The sequence below is a fragment of the Castor canadensis genome, chromosome 8 (genome assembly GCF_047511655.1).
Source record: "Castor canadensis chromosome 8, mCasCan1.hap1v2, whole genome shotgun sequence".
NCBI classification, from domain to species: Eukaryota; Metazoa; Chordata; class Mammalia; order Rodentia; family Castoridae; genus Castor; species Castor canadensis.
The window spans coordinates 86,423,846-86,439,573 of record NC_133393.1 but is presented as its reverse complement, the minus strand read 5'-3'; the positions used below and the strand labels follow the sequence as shown (position 1 = coordinate 86,439,573).

The 15,728-nt window shown below is 45.1% G+C and overlaps 1 protein-coding gene across 15 annotated transcripts in view; it reads right to left on the bottom strand.

The window, feature by feature from the left end:
• The window catches only part of Prpf40b (pre-mRNA processing factor 40 homolog B), a 60,192-nt gene that overhangs the window by 12,075 nt on the left and 32,389 nt on the right, over window positions 1-15,728 (bottom strand). For 2 of the 15 annotated variants that reach the window (XM_074083302.1, XM_074083311.1), the window contains exons 1-6: window positions 8,766-8,941; window positions 2,347-2,427; window positions 1,456-1,599; window positions 1,074-1,139; window positions 361-388; window positions 103-128 (exon numbers count right to left, since the gene is read on the bottom strand). In XM_074083302.1, coding sequence (XP_073939403.1) covers window positions 103-128; window positions 361-388; window positions 1,074-1,139; window positions 1,456-1,599; window positions 2,347-2,427; window positions 8,766-8,768 — 348 coding nt within the window. In that variant the 5' untranslated portion in view covers window positions 8,769-8,941. The other 13 variants (XM_074083304.1, XM_074083303.1, XM_074083307.1 and 10 more) reach the window with 12 other exon arrangements.

Genomic DNA, 15,728 nt, shown 5'->3' with positions numbered 1-15,728 from the left:
CCTTTTCCAAAGCTCTCCTCCTCACCCCAAAGATTTAACCATCAACACCCACCCTCTAACTTCCAACCATTCTACCCAGAGACCCAAGCTAGAAGGACTCACCGGAGGGCCTGTCCCACCCATAGCAGCTAGAAAACAAAACAAAGTAAATCTATTAAGTCCTTGTTCCAACCCCCATAATATCCCCACCTAGTCCTCCCTTATTCCATCCCCAGTAAATATTCCCCTGGTCCCATCAACATCCCAGGCTCCCTGGCATCCCAACAGGCATGATCCAGGTGGGCTTCAGTCCATGGTCCCCTCTCCCCTGTAACCCCCCAACCTCCGAGCCTGCGGGGAGCAGACCCCCAGAAGACTCACAGCTGGCGGTGTCCGCACCCGGAGCCGTCTGCCGAAGAAAGAGGAGGGGGAAGGGTTGGGGCCAAGCCCAGTGGCCCCCAGGACCCAGGCCATGGGGGATAGAGAAGCAAGCCAGGCCAGGATCCATGTAACCTGTTCCCAAGGATCTCTGCTCCCTAACAGTCCCATTATCTCCCTATCCCCCCCACAAAGGCGTGGCGCTCAGATCTCAGGGGAAATTGCATAGCAGCTCCTTTCTTCCATTTTCCGCAAGTGAGAATGTTTTGTTAAGTCAACTCCTGAGGCCCATCTCTTCACAGTAGATGCCAAGTTCTACAACCCACTCAGACTCTACTATACTGCGCTCCAGCACAAGACGGTACAGCAAGATCCCCAGGTGCCACTCCAGAGGCAAAGATAATGTGAATAAAAAGGACCTTATTAGCGTGTCCACAGTATATGAGGGGAAGGAGTGTCTGGCACAAATGTGTTCCTTAAGGGTACTGGGTGCAACCTAGGAAGTAACATTAAAGAATGTATATGCTTTTGGTGATAAGCAGGAAAGTAGAATTGCTGAGTATGTGACTGGTGAGAGGATCCAGTGTGAGGAATACTGACAGAGACCAGGGTGAATATGATAAGAGGGAAAGAATAGAATCCATATCCCTGTACTCCAAGTCAGACCCACAGGACTGCAGGGCAGAGTCTCCTTCCTGCCAGCCCCTAGCACTTACCGCTGCGGTGACAGGCACTGCTGGCATCAGCATTCCTGGCATCATTGGAGGTACCATTCCTGGTATCTATGGATACAAAAACAAGCCATGGACTTGAGGGAAGATATAAGCTGGGTGAGGGTCCCTGTGAGTTGGGGTGTCCTGAAAGGCCCAAAGAGAGCTCACTGGGGCTATGAACTCACCTAGGACAACTTCTTAGGCAATTCTCAGATTCTGGGTATTCATCTTGCCTGAGAATTGTCTCAGTCATTTAACAGACAATCTACATGGGCCTTTGCACAAAGCTCCCTTCTCCCCTGGTTTCTGAAGTCCAGATGCCCACTCTCATCTCCACCCCAGCTAAACAGGGTTTCCTGAGGTCCCTGTGGAGGGAGAGGATTACCTGTGTGAGTGGTGGTGGTGCCCCCATTGGTGGAAGCATTGGGGGCAGGATGCCAGGTGGCATGGGGGGGATGGCTGGTGGTCTCTGACTCATAGGGGGGAGCCCCATCGGAGGAAAGGGAGGGGGTATCCCTGGAGGGGGCATCTGGAAATGAGGAAAAGAAGAGATACTGAACAGAGAAGACACTGCCTTGTTAGAGACAGAGAAGATCCATCAGAAAACATCCACCTATTACCCATTCAACCCTCCACTCTGGCTTGGAGGTGACTCAAGACTTTGAGAAGCACAATGCATGAAACTGCCTCCGTCCTCACCAATGAGAAACACTGGTAACTGGGGAGTTCTCTGGGCCTAACAGGCAAGCACACAGCTTCTTAAGAAGTGGGGGAGAGAGAAAGGGAACAGCACCAGACTGTGGGGAAGCTGTACCCCTTCAACACTTCCCCCACAAGAGGTCTCTCAGATAAAGGGAGAAGGTAGACATCCCTCAATTCTCTGCCTTCCATCCCTTTCTCTACAACTCATGACCACCAATGCTATTCCAGCCCAAATTCTGTGGCTTTTTTAAAGAGCACAGGTAAAGAGTAGTGAAAGAGAAAAATGGCCACCACCCCAGCCCTCACACTAAATGGGTTTTTTTCCCTTCACTTTGCCTACCTCCAGCCCCAGCATGTCCCAAGAACAAAAAGACAAAGAGGGAAACTGTCAGCTTTATGGACTACAGCTTAACAGCAACTCTCCCCAACCCAGTGCCCAACAAAACCACCCATCTTCCAAGGGCAGCAAAAGGGCTCGTTACAGAACCATGCTGGCAACACAGCAGCGATGAGGGCTGGGGTGTTGGGGGTGCAGGCTGGAAAAGCCAAGCCCAGGGAAACACATAAAACTTACGAAGGGTGGTGGCATCATGGGGGGCCCCGGTGGGAAGGGGGCAGGCGCTGCTGGGGGCCGGGGACCAGAATCGGGAACCGACTGTTGAGGGAGAGAAAAGTCATAGGACCCAGGATGGGCACAGAGATGGACTTTTGCGGAGAGGAAGCAGAAGGGGTGAGGATGAAAACAGAGCACAAAGTTTAGGAGGGAGTCTCCAAGCCCAATTTCCTGCCCATCCCAAGTTCTGAGCTCTGGGGAGCTCTGCTCTCTCTGTGCCAGCCCAAAGCCAGCTGGCCAAGCCCTTCAATGTCATCTTTATTTTGGGAGTTTCCATTTTGCCAAAGCCACAGAAAAGATAGAAAAGGCTCTACTACAAGCATACAGCTCTTTCCACAGCTTTTAACTCATTCTCTTGCCTGTAAGCGAGGCTGTACCTCTCTCATGCCAGTTAAGGAGTAGCCTCTTTCCCTGTTCAATTAGCCCAGCTGGAGATTAAATCCAATGCTCTAAACATAAAGAGCTGACAGCCCTTTACAGTCCCAGCCCCCATCCCCTGCCTTACTATCCTCTCTTCATTACCAGCTTCCTCCCCAAACCATCTCATCTTTAGTTACCAACTTTCTTCCACTCCAAATCACCAACTGTCCCTTTGTATCACCCCCACACTCCTTTTGGTGGCCACCACTCCTTTACAAATCCTGAACTTGTCTCCTGTGGATTCATGCTTTGCACAGCTTAAATGTCCCTGTCCTCCACCGAATGGCTGACCAGATCCCATCTTTTAGTACTCAGCTTAAGTAACATTACTTTAAGAAGACTTCCTGCTCTAAAGCAGCTCCAATTTTTCTCTACCTGATCCCCTTTTTAGTTTCCTCATGTTCACAATTTTGTTATAATGTTTACCTGGGCATGTGTAATACCATTCCTCAATGGTATTACATAGGTTAATACCATCCACAATGGTGGGGATATCTGACTTGTTGAAAGATAGATTCCTGGTACCTACCATAGTATCTGGCACATAATATGTACTCAATAAACAATGAATGAATGAAAGAACAAACAAAAAGAACAAATCTACATATACAGACTTCCAGTTCTAAAAAAGTCATCCTATAGACATAGCCCTACATGGCCAAAAAATGATGGGTCTACAAAATGATTCAGTATTATTATTGAAATGAAAATAGAAGACTGGAATCAGCCTAAATACCCATCACTAAGGAACCATGAGACTATATACAAACATAAAATGGAATACTATGTGGTCAAAAATAAGAATGAAGAAGTTCACTGTTAAGATATGGACCGATCTCTAAGATATATTAACAAGTGGGAAAAAAGCAAGGTGCAGCAAAGTTTTTATCATGTATATAAATGGCAGTGATAAAAGGTAACACATAAGATATCAGAAGAAGGGGGAGAAAGGCAGAAGGGAGACATTTTACCACAAGCTCTTTTGTATCTTATGAATATGCAACCACATGACTCTATTAATCTGTTCAAAAAAATATTTTTTAAGCAAACTGAGGCTTGGTGATGCAGCTAAAAGGTTACCCTTCCTCTCTGCCTAAAAGCTGCAGGGGGTGGCAGAGGAGTTCTAGGGAAAGGTGGTAGCTAGATGAACAGAAGTCACCTCACTAACACACCTCAGCTACCCCATGCCAAAAAGGCTCAGTATTTTAAAAATGCTTTCTGATCTCTACTTTTAGCAGTATCTATTCTTCATCTCATCCTAAAAGAAGGTAAACTAATGAAATCTAACATCTTTTTTTAGTGTTCAACTACTTTAGCCCGGTATTTAGACCTGCTCCTACCTAAAACTTTCCTCAGCCAGGGATGTCAAAAACTAATCACCAGAGGAAGAAATTCAACCTTCTGTTTCACACTCCCCCACCTCAAGTGCCTTAGGAGCCAATCTAACCTCCCAGATAACATCTTTGGGTAGCAGGCCCCAGGGCTGCCCATGTCCAAGACTGGCACCACCATCCATTCAGCTATCCAAAATAAAAACCCAAAGAGTCACTTTCCTCAGGTCTTTAATACATCACTGAGTTCTCTTAATTTTACCTCTAAAAGATTTCCTGGGTCAATCTACTTCTCTCATTTCCTCTTCCACCTCCTGTTCAAGCCACCACCTTTTCTCGTTTGACTATTGTGTGCCTCCCAACTGTTGTCCCCACATCCACTCCAATCAGCAGCCATGATAAGCACTTCAAAATGCACCTCAGACCATTACTTCCCTGTTTTAAAACTCTCTGGTGGGCTTCAACTTCTCTTAGGGTGAGCATCAAAGCCCCACCTGGGGTCTATGAGGCTATCAGAGGTCTGCTGCCAGCTTCAACCCACTCCACGCTCCCGATCTGTGCTCCAGCCACATCATTCTTAGCTCTCCCACCTCAGGAATCCATCTGAGCCTAAAAACAGTCACTTACATACACTTTCCCAGGAAAGCTTTTTCCAGCTCACTGCAATAGAGCCCTCCTTTATATGCTTATTCAACACAATATATCTTTCCATCAGCAATTATCCATTGGCATATTTATTTATTTACTTATAGTAGTACTGGGGTCTGACTTCAGGGCCCTGCACTTGCCAAGCAAGTGTTTCCCACTGGAGTCACAATTCCAAACCTATCCATTGGAATTTTACAGTCATTTGAGCAATCTTGATTATACTAGTAGCTTATGTGGCACTAATAAGAAAAATGTTGCCTATTAAGTTGATACCTCATGGATTTAAAATGAATCCTGACCTGAGTCTTAGAATTAATTAAATGAAATACCTGCAGCCCCTACTAAGTTAAAAACAGAAAGGGCAGAGGGAGGTGCTAGTAAGTGTGTGTTTTTGGCAAGTTCTACCAAACAGCAGAGGGCTTTTGGTAAAGCCTACTAGTTATTCAAGGAATGCAGAATTAAAGAGCTAGAAAGGACCCTGACAACCACCCAAGATCCTCCCCTCTTTTCATACAAGATTAAAGAGTAATGTCCAAAGTCCCACAGCTGATTAGCCCTGACTGGATTCAGTCTGCATTCTAGTGTTCCTCCCCTTAGAAGCACAGTTCTTGCCATAAGAAGCAGGTCTATTTTTCTGTACTAACCTCCCCTATAACCTAAGTGGTTAAATCAGCAGGAATCCAACATTTTCTTGCTTGAGAACCAATGGTAGTTCCCTATTGCCTATCTATAAACTCATCTAACATTCAAAGCCTTTCAATAAAGAACATCCCACACTCTCAGGTCATCTTAATTCAATAGCTTCCCTCCTCCTCTTCTTTGCATAGGAATTATTAAATCACCCTCTTGTGTTTCTTTTATTCTACTTTGTCTCTCACTTTGTTCAAGATGATCCAATATTCACCTTCTTCAGGCTACTTTTATACTACCTCCACCACATACACATACTCCTACCTACCTGTGTCCTTTCAGGATAAATGCTGTACCACTTGGCAGTGACATACTCCTCTGTGAATGTTTGCTGGGTGCTTCACGTGGGACTACCTGTCTCCCCGCTCAGATGAGGATTTCCCTACATTTAGGAATTGGGTTTTCTCCTTTTAAGCCTCCCCTAAGTGTCCAGTAAGGACCTTATACAAAGCACTATGATAAAATGCAATCTCATTCCTGACCCTATTAGATTCTTACATACTGAAATATCCTAAAATAGTGTGTGCACATGTACCCATGTATGCTTGTATAAATTCTCTGAGTACAGACTAACTGAGACAGAGTCAGGTAGTTTGATCTCTGGCTTGGGAAAGGGAACTGGAATCAAATACTGCTATGGGAAAATCTAAATAATCAAAAACTATCTGAATATGACCACCTTCAACTTTCGATTAAGACTTCTGGCCAGAATTTCAGACTCTGACCTGTTTTGGTCAGTTCTTCATGACGCTTCCCCTATGCTGTGTATCCTTTCTTTCCTAAAACACCTGCCCCTCTCTGACCTGCTGCAATGCCAGTACACCTTTGAGTCTGCTTACTCTTCTGAGTGAGAATCTTAAGAAATAACTAGTACAAGAGAGGGATATAGGAAAAGGAACTGAAAGAGAAGCAGATCTTGTGTCCCCCCTGGCACAAAACACACATTTAGGGACTGCAGAGAGACAATGACAAAACACTCGATCATCTGATCATGTGTTTACCTGAGCCAGTGAAAGCACCTTTTACCCCAATCAATTCTTCTCAGGCTTCACACATAAGAGGCACCTCAGAACGGAGAATTCAGAATAAATTTATCCATTGGCATTTTAATTTTTTTTTTTTTTTAGTAGTACTGGGGGGTCTGACCTCAGGGACCTGAACTTGCCAAGCAAGTGCTCTACTACTGGAGTCACAACTCCAAACCTATCCAAACTAAAGGAGAAACCAGGCACTGGCGGCTCTTACCTGTACTTGGGAGGCTGAGATCTGGAAAACTGTGGTTCAAGGCCAGCCCAGGCAAATAGCTTGTGAGAACCCATCTCCAAAAGAACCAGAGCAAAATGGACTAGAGGTGTGGTTCAAGCAGTATAGTGCCTACTTTGCAAGTGTGAAGTCCTGAGTTCAAACCCCAGTATCATCAAAAAAAGAACAAAAGGAGAAAAGGACAAGAATGGAGAGATGAAAAGGAAAGAATTATAAGAGATAATAACAACAATTGATAAGTACTGTTTACTAAGTACTTATTATGCACCAGATACCATAACACTCATTTAATCCTCACAACCATTTTAGAGGCTGTTATCCCCATCTTACAGATACAGAAGCTGAAGTTCCAAAGGATTAAATGGCAGAGACAGGTTTGGAATACAATCTAACCCCAAAGCCTATACTTTCAACTACTCCACAAAGCTGCCTCCCAAAAAGGAGAATGGTGCCACAGATGCTATTTCTTACCCTCAGATTCATTCCAGTTTTTTTCACCCCAATCCTCACACAATTTTGAAATCCTCAGGGAGCCAAGTAATCCCAAGGTCTGCCTGGTCTGACTCACTCCCAGTCCCTGAAGGGACATGTTGGAAATGAAGAGTGGGAGACACATCTCTCAGAAAGTAGCCATCATCAAAAAGAATCTGTTAAGGGCTGGGGATGTAGCTCAGTAGTAAAGCACTTGCCTAGCATAAAAGGAAGCCCTGGTTTCCATCCCCAGTACCACAGAGAGAGGGTGGGAAACAATGGACAGAGACAAAAACAGCTGAGAAACCACCTGAATACCCTGTGGACTGTTTACCTGCTACACTTCTTCAGCTGTCCCCAAATAGCACCAGTCCCTCCCCTACTGTTCCCAAAATCTTTCTAGCCCCACTCTCCTATACCAGCCTTACTGTTTCTCCAGTTCCCCAAAGAGCCTGGAGACCTTTCTAGAAAATATCTTCTTGCTGCTTCTGATCCCCCACCATCTTCTCACTCACTCTGAAGAACAGAATGTTACTCTAGTCTGGTTACTACGCTTTCTTGAGTCAGGCAGGGCTCAACCTCTTCAGAGTTCTCTCATCCCTCCAACAGAGTTCCAAAGGGGCTGGACGGCCAGCCGGCCCCAGCCTTGCAGGCTTTGTCTATCCTCCCCCTCACTACCCCACCCCTCCACATCCCTGGGGATTTTCTCCAGCCCAGCTGAAGGCCTCTTTTCCATCTTTGTGCTTCCTGGTGTCCTAGAACCCATTCGCCTTAATTCCTCCTCCTCAAAAAACAAAAACAAAAAAAGCCCCATTTTGTAACTAAAACAGATCTAGCATATCATTTTCACCTATTTTCCTTTCCTTAAATCAATGGGAAATCCGAGGCCCAAAGAAAGGCAGTGACTTGTCCAAGGTCACACAAGAGTTGTGACAGTTTGTTGATGGCAGAGTCAGGGCTAGGATCAAAGGGGTCTTGGCTCTTCCATTTCTCGCATATCCACCCCCGGGGTGATGACCGGGAGCTTGTCTTTCCTCAGAAGCCCCCTCCTCACCTCAGGAGACAAGGTCTTGCAAATGCGGAGAAAGGTAGGGAGTCCCCTAGTGGTCCTAAGGGGCACCCAGGGCTTCCAGAGAGAAGTAGCACTGGGTCTGGGGGAGGGGCATGGGGCACGCCAAATACCTCAGCCGAGGTAACTGCGGTTCCCTCATCTCCCGCCCGCTTCTTCTTTCCCGACCTTTCTCCACAGACTCACCCTTCACTTCTTCCTTCTTCCTCCTCACCCAGTCCCGCAACTCTCATTCCCCTCAGCCCCCAGCCGCACGCCCCCCGCCCCGCCGCGCCAGGCTCCATCATGGCCACCCCCGCCCCTTCTCCCCCAAATCCCCGCCCCCATCACTCTCCTAGGCTGCCCTCCCTCACCCCTCATTTCCTTCGCCCTCCTCGGGGTACCGGGTACCCCGGTAGCCTCCCCGCGCCCCCTCCGGCCCCAGCTCGGGCCGCAGGGGGCGCTGTGGAACCGCCCCGGGCCCCGCCACCCCCGCGCGGGGACGTTACCATGCCAGAGCCTCCGAGCAGCTGGGCCGGCTCGGCCCACCCGCCAGTAAAAGCTGCTCTGATTGGCCGGTCCGCAGCCGGGAGGGCGGGGCCAGTAGGGGGTCGCACCCCTTCGTGGCCGGGGCTCCGGTTGCTCCCGCGGCGGAGCGGAGCCCCCAACCGGCCCGGGAAGGGCCCCGCCCCCCGGCGCGGAGAACCAGGCCCCGCCCCCGTGCCGTCGGTCCCTGGGCCCGCCCCCGGGGGCGGGGCGCCCGTGCTCCCGCCTTTGACTGACTGCCTGGCGGGTGCCGCGCTGAGCAGAGCGGCGCCGAGCTGTATGCCCCGGGCTCGCGCGTCTCCGCGATTCCTGCTCCGGGCCCGCCGCGTCCGCGGCCAAGACCCGGCCGGATCGAAGCATTCATTCCGTATATAGCCTTTGCACTTCACGAAGCATTTTAAAATTTGCTGTATATTTATTTTTAGCACTTTTAAACTAATTAGCTCAACTGCTTATGCAGGCACTGGATATAAAGTAATTTGGGAGGAAAAACCCAAAACAGACAAATCCCCTAAGCCCTCCTGGAGTGCTTCTCACTTGACCTAAAGTTACTTTGGGAATCTGGCTCCCACCCACCGAGCGGTAAACTCAAAAGGAGAGACCTGATCTTTTATAGGAATTAAAAATGTGAGATAAATGTGATGCAAATAGGGAACTCAAAGTTATTTAGTGAGTATGCTAAAGTCTCGGCCAGTAACCAGACAGGACTTCCAGGCATACGGTGGAGGGATTAAACAACTTGTGTAGGATTTGTTAAGAACAACAGACTCCTGCCCTCCTACCTTCTCTTCCCCAGAGGCAACCATTTTCAACTTTTTTAGCTTTTTCTTTTGGCAGTTACCTCCACATCCCGGCCCTCCTCCAGCTGCATCCCTCCGCACAGGGTGAGGAATCTCAGAAGATACATCTGCCCATCCAAAGGCTACTCACTCCCCTACATACAGACCATATTCTGACTGTCGGACCCCGGAGTTCCCTGCCCACTTTCTTCCAGGGCTTGCATCAGCTTCTGGCTTGGATCCCCCCTTCCCAAGGAGACCTTGCTAATGATGTGGGCTTCTGTGGACATGAGGGGTACCCAAGGGGCAGCTGTTTCCAGAGAGAGCTCAGGTAAGCTAGGATGTCACAGGATCTTGTGTGAGGCTGTCTCAATGCAGGACAGAGTCAAAACCAGAAGGGAAAGGGGGTCAGGCAAGAGCCAGGGATTGGGGGGCTGCCATTTTCCAGTGGAGAATTCTGGAGTGTCCAAAAATTCTAATTTAGAACCTGGTCTTCTAGGTTCTTATGAAGGTATATTTTCATAAAGTTAGGAATTTAGGATGTGTTTTATTTAGCAGCTTGTTAGCTTTAGAATTTTGAAATACTTAGTGTGTGAATTTTCATTGTAGTCTTGTCTCAGTCATCAACAGGGACAGATTTGAGGATATATATAGCTCTTTTCCCTTCCCCTCTCCTTACCACCTATACAGTACATTATTTCCAACACCGATCTACCAAATTTAATTCTATAATAATTTTTGTTGGCTCAGTCTTCAGGTTCTCCACCACTGTGCTTGTACATGCTATTTGGAGTTGAGCCAGGTAGAAAACATTGATATACTTCCTTTTTTGCACAAATTTTTATTTTCCCAGAATTAATCACATCTTGTTCTTTTCATTTGCTTCATTTTCTATGTATCACAAAATCTGCCTCCAACCCTTTCCCCCAAGAGTTTGCCTACATCTCTTCTCAGGGTAGATACAGCAGATACTTACTGAGGTTTGAACTGAGGGCCTAGCGCTTGCTGGGCAGGTACTCTACCACTTGAGCCATTCCACCAGCCCTGTTTTGTGATAAGCATTTTCAAGATAGGGTCTTGTGAACTATTTCCTTCCCTTGGAACCTTGATCCTCCGGATCTCTGCCTCCTGAGTAGTTAGGATTACAGACATGAGCCACGAGCACCTGGCTCTTCTCATCTTAAAGACATCTGCTCGAGCCTTCTGACCCCCAACAATCCCAGTGTTTATCCCCAAAGCTTGCATATCCCTCAATCAGACATCTCCTTTCTTCTTCTCCTGGGCACTTCTTTGCCTTTTTCCTTTGTTGGGTTTTCTATTTGCCATATTCCACATCTTTCTCTTTCTTAGTTTACTCCCTTTTTTTTGGAGGAAATTATCTTCCAGAAGCTTCTAGAGAAAGAGGGAAGTAAATTGTTTTTTGAAACCTTGCGTATTTGTCTGTGCCATTATTCATTATTCTACCCTGATCTTGAATCTTGACTGGTTGTTGGGAAGGGTATTGACTTCCTTCACAATCATGAAGGTGTTGCTCCATCACCTTTTAGCCTCCACCATTGCTATTCAGAAGTCTTTGTAAGAAACTTTTCCCCCTCTCTGAATCTCTCCTTGTCTTCAATGTTTATTTATTTATTTATTTTGGCAGTACTGGAGTTTGAACTCAGGGCCGCCATGTTGAGCCACTCTACCAGCATTTTTTGAGATGGGTTTTGTTTTATATAGGGTCTCATGAACTATTCGCCCGGGCTGGCTTCAAACCACATTCCTCTTGATCTCTTGCGTCCTGAGATCTAGGATTTCAGGTGTGAACCACTGGCACCTGACCTAACTTTTTTGTTTTTGTTGTTCAATATGTTTGTGAGATTTGCCTATATTACTGTGTAATCATGAATTCATTCTTTTTTTTTTTTTTTCTTTCTTTCAGTGCTGGGAATCAAATCCAGGGCCTTGCACCTGCTAGGCAAGCACTTTACCACTAAGCTACATTCCCAGCCCACTTTGTTCTTTTTTTAATGCCAGGTAGTATTCCAATTTAGAAATAAAGTAGAATTTATTGGAGGCATGGCTCATGGGGTAGAGCACCTGCCTAGCAAGCATGATAGGATATACCTTTTGAATAGCTAGGATTACAGGAGTGGACCATCATAACAGTTTATTGATTGAGAAAGGAGTCTCATTAACTTTTTTTATGAGATGGCTTCAAACAGTGATCCTCCCAATCTCTGCTTCCAGAGTAGTTATGATTACAGCTGTGTACCACCATGCTTGACCTAATTTCTTATTTTTTCTCCCTAGCATTCCATCTTTTTTTATATTGTTTTCTGGGCAACTTCCTCAACTTTATCTTTTCAAATTCTACTGAATTTTTCAATAATTTTGAGATTTCAAGGTTTTTATTGCTCTTACTTCATCCTTATTCTCTGAACATTCCTTTTTATAGCACCTTATTTTATTTCAGATTGCAATAACTTATTATCTTAGAAGCTGTTACTGATAGTTTTGTTTTAATTTTTCTTCTCTCTACATAATGTTTGCTCCAAATTTCTTTTTATGTTGTTTTGGTCTCTGTCTTCCATGGTAAGTTCTTTTCTTGGAGCTCTTATAACTCCTCTCATAAGTGTGTCTGCTAACACTTAAGGGTGGAGCATCGAAAGTCTGATTGGAAGTGTCTGTGCATCCCATTCAGGTATACAGGAAGACTTGTTGCTCATGAGCATCTGTGCACAGTGATCTGGCTGAGAACCTCATATATCATCGCCTATAGGCTCCTCTCAGCGGGGTCAGACAGTGGGACTGACCATCTCTGGCCTGGCACAAGCAATCCCCTTTTCCATGTGGTTTCCCCACTGCTGCCTTAGCATCTATCCTCTAGTGTGTGTTGTATATATGTGGTGTGTGGGTACATTTGTGGTGTATGTGGTATGTTTGGGAGGTGTGTGTGGTATTTGTGGTATGTGTGGTGTATGGTGTGTGTGGCGTTTGTGGTATGTTGTGTGTATGTTGTGTATATGGTATATGAGTGTGTGTGTGTGTGAATATGCAATCAAGCCCAGAGCCTCACATACGATGGGCAAGCATTCTACCACTGAGCCACACTCCCAGACCGAAGCTTCCTGATATATTTGCTCTTATCTCTCCTCTTCTGTTTCCCTGTCTTTGTGGACATGACTTTAAAAAAACCTTTGCTATAGTTTTAGTGGGTTTCCAGTAGAACAAATTTATATGCATGTGTTCCACCTTCCATTTTTATCCAGTAACTTCAAATAGACTTTAACTATCTTTAAACAGTAGTTTAAAATACATATATACACACATATGTTCTATATATCAAGTTTCTGATTTCATCAAAACAGGCTTTTCTGACAATTGAACAGTTTTATAACAAAAAGTTGTAATGAAGTTTAACTTATAAAGTAAATGTATACCATTAGGATGTTACGTTTATTTGTTTTAGAAGATGATGTTCTGCATAAAGCTTTGCTTTAAAAAAGAAGACTGGCAGTTTAAAAAAAAAAAAAAAGTTTGTAACCTTTCCTGGGCTACTGATCCCCAGAGTGTGGTCGTTGAGTTGTGGTGAAGGTGTTGACAGTTGGCCACTGATCTGCCCATGGGATAGGGCCTCCCTCAGAAGGACTCATATTTGTAAAGGGAGCCTCCCAGCCCCAAAGGACAAGGTGTGAAGAAGACTTGCCACTCAAAAGAGGAACAGCTGTTTCCTTACACCCTCCAATGCCACCCTAACTTCTAACCCTTTACATAGTCTAACCACAGTCCCTCCATAGTTTTGAGCATCATTGCATTTTTAAGAAATCAGTTTTATTGAGGTCTAATTTACATATAATAAAATTCACCCATTTTAAGTATACAATATAATGAATTTTCACAAATGTATACAATCACATGACTATCACCATAATCATAATATGAAACATCTTCTTCACTCAAAAACTTTTTTTTTTGGTGGTTCAGTGGTTGCTAGGCTGACTCTCTGGCACTAAACCCACACCCCCAGCCTTTTTGGTTTTTTGCTTTATTTTTTAGGTAGGGTCTGGCATTTTTCCTGGGGCCAGCTTCTCCTCCAACCATAATCTTTTTACCTATACCTCCCATGTAACTGTGATTACAGGTGCACCCCACTACACCTGGCTTTTTTTTTTTTTTTGATGTTAGTTATTGGGGTTTGAACTCAAGTTTTGAGTTTTCTAGACGGGTGCTCTATCACTTGAGTCACACCTCCAGCCCAAAACCTGGCTTATTATTCAGATGGGGTCTTGTCAACTTTTTACTTGGGCTGGCCTCAAGCTGCTCCCAATCTCTGCTTCCTAAGTAGCTGGAATTACAGGCATGAGCCACCTGCCTGAACCTCAAAAACTTTCTTGTGCCCTTTTACAGTCAAACTTCCCTTCTGTCACCCAGCTCCTGGCATCTACTGATCTGCTTTCTGCTACTATCCTTTTGCCTTTCTGTATTTTCATACAGTTTGTAGGAGTTTGTATCTGGTTTCCTTTAGTTAATATAATGCTTTTGAAACTATTCATGTTGTTTGCATATATAAGTAGTTCTTTTTTTTTTTTTTTTTCTGTACTGGGGCTTGAACTCAGGGCCTTCACCTTGAGCCACTACACCAGCCCTATTTTTGTGAAGGGTTTTTCAAGGTAGGGTCTCACAAACTGTTTGCCCAGGCTGGCTTCAAACCACAATCCTCCTGATCTCTGCTTCCTGAGTAGCTAGGATTACAGGCATGAGCCACCAGCATCTAGCTTCATTTATTGTTTTATTGGTTTGTTTTGGTGGTACTGGGGTTTGAACTTGAGGCCTCAAGCTTGCTAGGCAGGCATTCTACCTCTTGAGCCACCCTCCCATCCCTTTTTTGTGTTGGGTACTGTTGAGATAGGGTCTCACAAACTATTTGCCTGGACTGGCTTCAAACAGCAACCTTCCTGATCTCTGCCTCTCGAGTAGCTTGGATTATAGGCATGAGCCACCAGCACCTCGCTATTCTCCTTTTACTTTTAATGTATATATGCATTTTTACTCAAAGTGTGTTTCATGTAGACAGAATATAGTTTGGGATTGAGTTTTTCTTTTGCTTTTTGTTTTTTTTGGCAGCACTGGGGTTTGAACTCAGAGCCTCTCTCTTGCTAGGCAAGTGCTCTTACCGCTTGAGCCACTCTGCCAGCCCTAGTGTTGGATTTTTCTTAACTGAATCTTACAAACTCTTTATTTTGATTGATTTATTTAGGTCATTTACATGTACTCTAACTATCAGTTGGAGTTAAAAGAAAATGGAGAGTAGGGGGCAAGAGGGAGGAGGAGGAGGGAGGAGGAATGACCCAAATATTATATACACATATGAATAAAATAAAAATTAAAAAAAAGAGAAGAAGATGGAGAAAGAGGGAAGAAAAAAAGATCCCAGATTAGGAGTCAAGAAACCAGGTTGGAGTCCTAACTGTACTTCCCAGATATACACAGACAAAACTCATCACCTTAAGCTGGATGATAAATGTTTGTGAGGATAATTAAGTTATTTGGGACTGAGGGTGTAGCCCAGTGATAGAGCATTTGCCTAGCATGCACAAGTCCCTCAGATTGATCCCCAGCACCAAAGAAGGAAGGAAGGAGAAAAGAAAAAGAATAAATAAATCATTTGTAAACTACATGTTCTAAAGGATTAAAAGACCATCCAGGCTGGGTGGGTGGCTCATGCCTATAATCCTAGCTATTCAGGAGGCAGAAATCAGGAGGATCTTGGTTTGAAGCCAGCCCAATGCAAATAGTTTGAGAGACCCTCTCTTGAAAATATGCAACACAAAACTCTGGCAGAGTGGCAGAGTGGCTCAAGTGGTAGAGTGCCTGCCTAGCAAGCATGAAGCTCTGAGTTCAAACCCTAGTACCACCAAAAATAAAAAAGTAAAAACAATAATAAGGGACAATCCAGGACCAGATTTATAGATAGACAAATATCCAGGTTGTGAGGGCCTCAAAGACAAACTAGGTCTCACTGGTTTCTGTATTGCCAGCACTTAGCTTCATGCCAGGGACCCAGAATGTTGCTAAGGGTAAGTGTTTGTTGAGCAAATGAGAAATGAGCCAATAAAAGAATTAACTTTGAATAAATGAAGGAATGACAATATATGAAAGACA